This window comes from Macadamia integrifolia, chromosome 5, assembly GCF_013358625.1.
Source record: "Macadamia integrifolia cultivar HAES 741 chromosome 5, SCU_Mint_v3, whole genome shotgun sequence".
NCBI lineage: Eukaryota > Viridiplantae > Streptophyta > Magnoliopsida > Proteales > Proteaceae > Macadamia > Macadamia integrifolia.
Genome location: NC_056561.1, coordinates 20,256,849 through 20,264,514, shown reverse-complemented (window position 1 = coordinate 20,264,514; position 7,666 = coordinate 20,256,849). Strand labels below are relative to the sequence as shown.

Below are 7,666 nucleotides of genomic sequence, written 5' to 3'. Positions count from 1 at the left end.
AAAAAAAACTTGGCCCACTTTTTTTTTTCGTCTTCCTCACACCATCATCCTATTATAAGGATCCTGCTTGATTATATTGATATCTTAAATAGCGGGTAGCAAAATTATATATTTTTAATGAGAGAAACGTGGGAGCCCAAATATTTAATGAGAAAGGGGAGAGAGACTGAGAGGAAACGTGTTTCCCTAAATACATTTACAAAAGAAAAGCAAGTTTCAAAACACCTCCTTTTGGTTTTCCAAGATTTTGCGTCCCACAAGTGTTTTTAACCCAATATCTTCTAAATGTCATTTCTAGTAAAGCAAAGTAGCATAAAATATTTAGTCCCACATTAATTGTGGAAGATAGTAGAGTGAAGTTCATATAGTACGATGAAAATTAGAAGGGTAGGAATTCATAAAAGAAAGGGTCATTATGCTTGGGGCGTGTCAGGTTTATTTCCACCCAACACTAACCTAGGGTGGGTCATGGCGAAGTGAGACTTATGTGTGGTTCTTTTTTTTCTTTTTTTTTTGTCAAATTTGTGTATGGATTTCGTTTTGCTGATGTTGAATGTCCTTTTCCTAGCATTGATCTTCGTATTTTGATCGTGGGCTAAAGTAGGCTTTAAGTTGGGGTTTGTCATGAGGAAAAAGATCTTCTCCAACGTGTTGGGGGCCAACCAGGCATCCGATGGAGGACCGAGGGGAGCATGCCCGGGTTCTCCTAGGTGCCGGATGCCTGGTTGGGCACCCAACGCATTGGAGAGGAGCCAGATCCTTGTCAAGAGCCTATAACATGTTTTACACTCTTACTCAACATTTAATGGACGTTTACAGATGTCGTATGAGTGTCATCACATGCATCATCAATGATAGCAGTGTTTTATTGAGCGTCATCCAAATTGCATCGGACATCAATTATGGCTACTTTTCGATGTCTTCTATCATATTTCTCTTGTTTTGCCTTGTGCTTTAGTGCTAGAGAAGTTTTTTAAGTGTCTTTCTTTTTTGTTGATTGAGCACAACCTAGTGTGCCCCACCATGATTTAGTAAGTGAGTGAAACTAATACTGGAATGCTTAAGGGGTTATTTCATCTTGGAGATGGATTACAAAAACATATTTCCCTATAGGGGGTGATTACAATCTTAAGGAGAATGACCGGTGACATGACTCAACTCCACCATCATCCTTATTCATTTAAAGTATTGTGTTTACTGTTGCCAATTGTGTTCATGATTATCGTTTGTGATTGCTTCATTTCAAGTGTTAATTCATTGAGATAAGTTCTATACTCTTAATTTACTTTGTGTTATTTTCAACAATTCTTAAGATTGTAACAATTTTGGGAAAAGGATGGGTATGTTGCTGGCATATGTATGCTAGTATCCACTGTATCTATCTCTCTCTTTCCCTTTTTGAAATGACCCTCATATCCTTTCTGAATGATACCCCATCATGTGCCTCCATTGGTGCTGTCTGCTAACTTACCGTACCTCGACAGCATACCTATCCCTCTCCCATTAAAAATTATAGAATTATGACTTTTCAAAGTTCTACAAGTGTTATTGTTATTCCAACTATGGAAAGTTTTCTAACTTGAGCTCAAAGATATGTTGATGTGAGAACGATGATTTTTCTACCGTCTTATTTAATGGGAATCTTATTTTATTTTGACCTTGTGTAGTGGGTTGCTCTTCTCTTATATTATTTTGAAAGAAGAGGAATAGAAAGTATAATTGGTTTATAGAAATAGATCCTAAAACAATGTAGAAAACGAATGGAAATCACAAAAACTCAATCACACAATAAGCATAAAGATTTACGTGGTTTGATTAGAACATCTACATCCACTATGAGATGAAATCATGATTCACTTTCAAAAGAGAATAGGGTTGCATCCGTTCATCGTCTCACCTCTCAGATATTGATTACAGAAAAAGAATCTTTACTACAATATATAATGAACCCTCTATGCCTCAAGGTCTTTGATCTCTGAACGACCTAATTTTGCAAGTGATATAACATAAGACATTGTACCCCAGACAAGGTTGTCGACGAAAGAACGTGCCAGACATCCCAATCCATCTGATTGCCGAATTCGATTTCTAAAACCATGTTTATCCCAAGGTTGAACTTGAACCTAAACTCCAGTTTGTATATGGGTCCAAAATCTGTACATGTCAAAGCATTGTCATTAAGCAGCGACGTTGGGGGAGTTGGGAAGCTTGGATGGATATCATCATAATCGTTGCCTGCATGAAAACAAGAACAGCCAAGACCATTCTCATTTTAAAACCTACCCAATTGATGCCAAATGGATCACATCATGTCTTATATTAAAGGATATAGAAACAACCACCAAATGGATACCTAGGAAACCATGGTATGGTATTCTGTGGTTACAGCCTTTCAGCTCTAGTGAGAGAGAAATGATTGCGCGTGCAAGACTTTTATGGTACAAGTACTAAGTACTTCCAACATATATGTTCTCTCCAATGGCCAAACTCACACCCAACCAACCAAAATATCAATTTGGCTTTATCTTCTTCTCCTTCTTCTGTATAGCTCATCATATTTGGAACTTAATCTAAACAAGAATCAATGTAATTGCGATTCCTATGCAAGGTACCATCCTCACCCCCTCAAAATAGTTCTCTGGCCACCAACACTCATTTAGAAACCAAAGGCATCACGCGCAAGAGGTCTAAGTCTCTGGTGAGTAGTGAGGACCAACCCCATTATCGTTTCTTCATTGACATTAATCACAGAGAGAGAGAGAGAGAGGTCTCATTCCATCATAGAACAGAACAGAACAGCAGGTACAGCCTCATCTTCCTCCTACTCTTTATGGCTAACTTCCGAACAGTCACTGCCGCATGCATCAGATACGATCTCATTAGTGTGTATCAGTGTGTTAAAGTAACCATCCATCATCTCTCTCTCTCTCTCTCTCTCTCACAGTCCCACTGCATGCGACGTACGTACGTAGCCCCCCAAGACCCAGACCCAGACCCAGAGTATCATCATCATCACACTTCCCTTACTAGTACTGCGCTTCAATGCAAAACTACCTATGCCTGAGGCTCTGAACCCTCTTGTTTTCGATTCCTACCTTTTCTGCCTCTTAATCATACCCTCACATCCTTCAGTTCCTTCCTACGTACATATTCAGGTCGCCTTCAAATTTTACTTGACACCTGCACCTCTACTTGGTTTTGTCTTGGCCCAGAAAAGTGCCCGGATCGATGGCTGTCCGGATTTCTTGTGTTGGTTTTGTTAGGGATAGTTGAAACCCAACAATCTCTTTTTTCTCCGATTTCATCATCAGAGGCACACCAGGTTCCCATGTCTTATCCTAACTTCTATTATTTAAATTGTGGGTATGGTCAGTGAGGACCTCTATATATATATATATATATATGTGGTGGTGTCTAATAAGAACAAAACTATCCCATCTTTTTGGATTAAAAAGATCAATGAAAGCAACTTTGGAAACTATAGTTCTAGTGGATCTACAGCTTTAATATCAAATTGATGTATTCTGAGAGGAGCAATCAAAAGGACAACAAAACCCAACATTCTTTCATAGTCAGAGAGACCCATCAGAAAAATGCAAAATACATAAAGATAGAACTTAGAACGTAACATATACTGTCTATACTATACTATATATTAAGTACTACTACCCCTGGCATTTAAGGTTAGGTACATATCCGTCATTAATGCAAAAGTTCCAGAGTTCACTTCACACCACACCCTACTACACTAAAAACGAAAGAGTTCAGTAAGTCCACATGCAATCAAGCTCGGTGGCCCCCACCGGCAATCGGCTTGTCTCAATCCTCTCCATCTTTGGAGGTTCACAATTCGTCCAGTTAACACCGGAGCTGCACATGTTAAGTCCATTCTGATTGTCGGAGACCGGAATCGCGTCCGGTGGCGCCGTCACCTGAGAAAAGAAGAAAGGGAACTGTAGATTCTCTTGCAAAGACCTCAAGCTTGGAAACCCAAATCGTGCGGTGGTAGAGTCTGAAGGGGAGATGATCGACGATCCAGATGACCCAAGAACCAATGGAAGCTGGTGATTGATGTTGTAAGGTACAGCAGCAGAAGCAGCTACAGTGGAGAAACAGGGCACGTGCTCCCTTGCGCTTTCGCTCTCATAAAAGCAGCTCTCTCGGTCACTTACCGTGTAGGGAGACGAGTCCAGCAGTGGCGGAAGCGAAGTCGATGATGGTGACCCAACATCTTGGCTAAGGTTGCCGGCGGTGGAAGAGAGGCGGTTCTTCTTGCCTCCATTGCTGCTCCCTCCACCACCACCACCACCACCACCAATTGCTAGACTCTTCTGAAACACACGGGAAATCACCCACTCGTCCTGCGTTCGTGGAAATCCAAATCAGTTATAACTAACAAAACAACTGTAATAACAACCTCCTCCACCTGCCAAACACACCCTACTTGTTGGTATTAGAAAATGTTAAGCAAATAAATTAAACTGAACACAACCCATGAGAGAGATCAAATGATGAAAAAGTTACAGGCACATAAAGACCGATTGATACCCTGGAGCTTCGGGAGAGGTAATGGTACGAAAGTTTCCCTTCAAGGCGATATTCGTGCATGACCCAGTTACTTTTTTCACCCTTTGGAGCTCTACCACGATAGAAAACCAAAGTTTTCTTCATACCCACAAGTGCAGAGGTTTTTGAGCTGTAAATCTCTCTATCCTTCCCAGTTGCTTTCCAGTACCCAGCTTCTGTGGCTCTGTTTGTTCTTAGCCCAGTTGGGTACTTTCGGTCCCGGAGACTGAAGAAGTACCACTCTTTCTCTCCCATCTTTGCTTTCTCTGTCCGAAATCCACAAACAGTTTAGAAAATTAATGGAAAATTAAAGTAATTAAAGCCAAAAAAAGGAAAATAGAGCTTACCAGGAAGCTCCCATGGTTCACATTTGTTGAGATCAACCTCGGCAATGGCTCTGCCCGTGAAGCTACCGTCGAGAACCTTCTTAACCAGATAGTATGTGATGAGCTCTTCATCGGTGGGATGGAATCGAAAGCCAGGGGGCAAATGCGGGTCACTGTTGTCAAAAAGTTGGTAGTTTTCCATGGAAACAAAAACCCAGTTGCAGAAAACAAGAGAAGAATACTAGGAATTAAGTTGAACTTGATGGGTTCTAAGCTTTCATGAAAAGGTACTAAAAAACCATGATATAAGACAGAGCAAGAAAAAGACTTCTTTTCAGGATCTCATAATAACCAATGGTGAAACGAATGAATTTGAGAACAGAAGAGGGGACCTCAGTTTTCTAAACCAAGATTAGTTGCAGACAACACAGGTCGGAACAAAAAGGCACATTCCAACGAAAGCGCCCTTTAAATAAAGGGCCAGAAAGAAACAGAGCAACTAACAAACAAACCAAATAAAAGAGCAAAACCCAGACGACTATCTTCAAGCTTCAATCAAAACCCAGGTGCGACTAAGCCATTAAAGAGATGGAACGAAGTAGAAAAATCTTCTTCTTGCTTAGAGCAACTGGAACAATTGTATGGGGTGGAGAAAAGGGTTAAATGCGTTTCTTATGGACTTGATGAATCGTGTGGCAGTGAGAAGGCGCAATAATAAGGTATGATCTGGCTGGAAGATCTGCGTTTCTTGCTCTGTCCTTCTCTGTTTCTCTGCATCTGCCTCTGCTGCGTCTGCAGCCCTTATCATATCCATAGCTGGAGAGAGGGAGAGAGAGATGGGTTATGTGTGTGGGGTTGGGGTTCTGGTTTGAGTATGCGTGCGTGCGCCAGAAAGTGTGCAGGTATTTCTCTGTCAGTGAAGAAAATGAAAGGGGGGAACAGAAAGTAGTTTAAGAGAGAGAGAGAGAGAAAGAGAGAGAAAGAGCAGAGGTTTGGAGGATTTGATCGTGTATCGATAAGGCTGCTTCATATCTCATCTGTCAGCAAAAGCAAAGCCACAGTACCAGATTAAATAATCCGATAGACAGGGAAAGGTAAATCTCAAGGCCACCTCCTCTCCTTCCCTACCTTTCCCCACCCCTTCCTCTCGTGGGTTTGTGCTTTCTTCTTTCTCATTCCCCTGTGATTAAGTTGACTTTAAGCCAAGAACTTAACAATTCATCTTCTGTTTTACATCTTTGATCACTATAATTAAAAGAATCTTCAAATTTTAAAGATTAAAAAGAGAGAGAGAGCTAAAATACAAGAAGGGGAAGAACAGAGAAGAGAATAAAAAGATAAGGGAAAGTGATGATTTTACTGATTGACTCAAAAGACCCATCAAAGTAGTTAAGTTTCTTTTGCTGTTCATCTGTACTATGAGAGAAATAATTTCTTTCTTTCTCATGTGCATGCATCCATCCATCCATCCATCCATCTATCTATCTATCAATCCCTTCTTCTCATACACATCCAGTCTTTCCATCTATCACAATCAAAGAGATTGATGCTCTGAGATTTTGACGCGTCATGCTCGGATTTTGAGATATAAAGTTGCAGCTTTACATCAAATCATCTCGTCAATCTCTCTTTCTCTCTCTTTGTCTCTTACTTGCTTGAATTAATAAAATAATGGACTCTTCCCATTTGTCAACTTTGTCTTACCAAGTTGTGTAACTCCCCAGTACCCAGTAATGGCCTCCACGCAAAACCAAAAATCCCCCACGATCTTCCCTCTTTCTCTCTAGTTCCTCTGTTTGCTTCTGAGTAATCTGGCATTATCGGCGGCAGATTTACAGTTCTCCACTTTTGATTCAACTTGCCAATGGCTAAACCTCTGGTTTATCTGTGTAACTAAAAGTTAATAACAAATATAATTATTTTACTTTATCTTTGAGAATCTGAATTCTGAAGTGAAACCCATCAAAGCATAAACAGCTGTAATGCCAAACTACTACTGTCATTGCTTTCATTCTTTCTAATTCAGCATAGCCTTCTACTTCTTAATATTCATTTCCCACATTTTAAAGTGGTGGAGTTGTTGCACCGAAGAAGGTGAAACAGTGTTTAACATCTTGGACTTGAAGGTTTCATATGTCACATCTCTCAACTAATTTAGAAGATCTTTAATATCCCCTAATGTACTTAAATATTTGATGCAGCAAATCTTTTAAATCCAATGAGATCTAAAATAGAAGCATCATTTTCTATTTTATGGGGGTGGATCGACTATTTCATCTCTTTTTATGTCTAGGGTCTCTAGACACAAGGGCCACATTTCCCATAGAAACTATTTTTCTAAAAAACAATCTCATTGTTTTCTTGTTAACCTATTTGTTGCAATAAATTGGTGTTGAATCCGTCGATTTGTATTGGTATCAACAGATGTCGTTAAAGACTTTGGACCAATATGATACTAATCCACCGATTTAGATCAAGGTTTAAAACATTGATAAAAATCGATTTTTATAGAAAATCAGGAGCAAATTCATTCAATCCAGACCAATACAAGCCAATCCAGATCTATATCCTATATGTGATCGATCGAGAATGATACCATATCAAATACCTATGGAATACCGATTAGTATATCCATGTATTTGAGCGTGCAGTCTCTTAGGATCGTAAGAAAATCAAATAGGGGATTGCAAAAAGAAGATTTACCTGACATTTGATTGGATCTGACATCACATAATCTGTCAAGCTGTGAGTTCAGCATTTCATAATCATTTGTT

The 7,666-nt window shown here is 39.8% G+C and overlaps 1 protein-coding gene across 2 annotated transcripts; it reads right to left on the bottom strand.

Annotated features, from left to right (window-relative positions):
* Positions 1-3,541: 3,541 nt before the first annotated feature.
* On the bottom strand, positions 3,542-6,188 carry LOC122078880 (protein CUP-SHAPED COTYLEDON 2-like). Of its 2 annotated transcripts, none has more exons than XM_042645064.1 (3): positions 4,914-6,188; positions 4,525-4,832; positions 3,542-4,361 (listed from the first exon to the last, which is right to left on the bottom strand). In XM_042645064.1, exons 1-3 carry the CDS (start codon positions 5,092-5,094, stop codon positions 3,765-3,767), a joined length of 1,086 nt encoding a protein of 361 aa, XP_042500998.1. In that variant the 5' UTR covers positions 5,095-6,188; the 3' UTR covers positions 3,542-3,764. The 2 variants fall into 2 exon arrangements, with proteins under 2 accessions (XP_042500998.1, XP_042500999.1); XM_042645065.1 differs by having other exon boundaries at positions 4,549-4,832; positions 4,914-6,187.
* Positions 6,189-7,666: the final 1,478 nt, after the last annotated feature.

Coding starts and splice junctions, on each gene's coding strand:
- LOC122078880 (XM_042645064.1), bottom strand. CDS start 5,094: ATGGAAAACTACCAACTTTTTGACAACAGTGACCCGCATTTGCCCCCT. Junction 4,833..4,913: donor TGAACCATGGGAGCTTCCTG/GTAAGCTCTATT, acceptor GATTTCGGACAG/AGAAAGCAAAGATGGGAGAG. Junction 4,362..4,524: donor CAATCGGTCTTTATGTGCCT/GTAACTTTTTCA, acceptor CCACGAACGCAG/GACGAGTGGGTGATTTCCCG.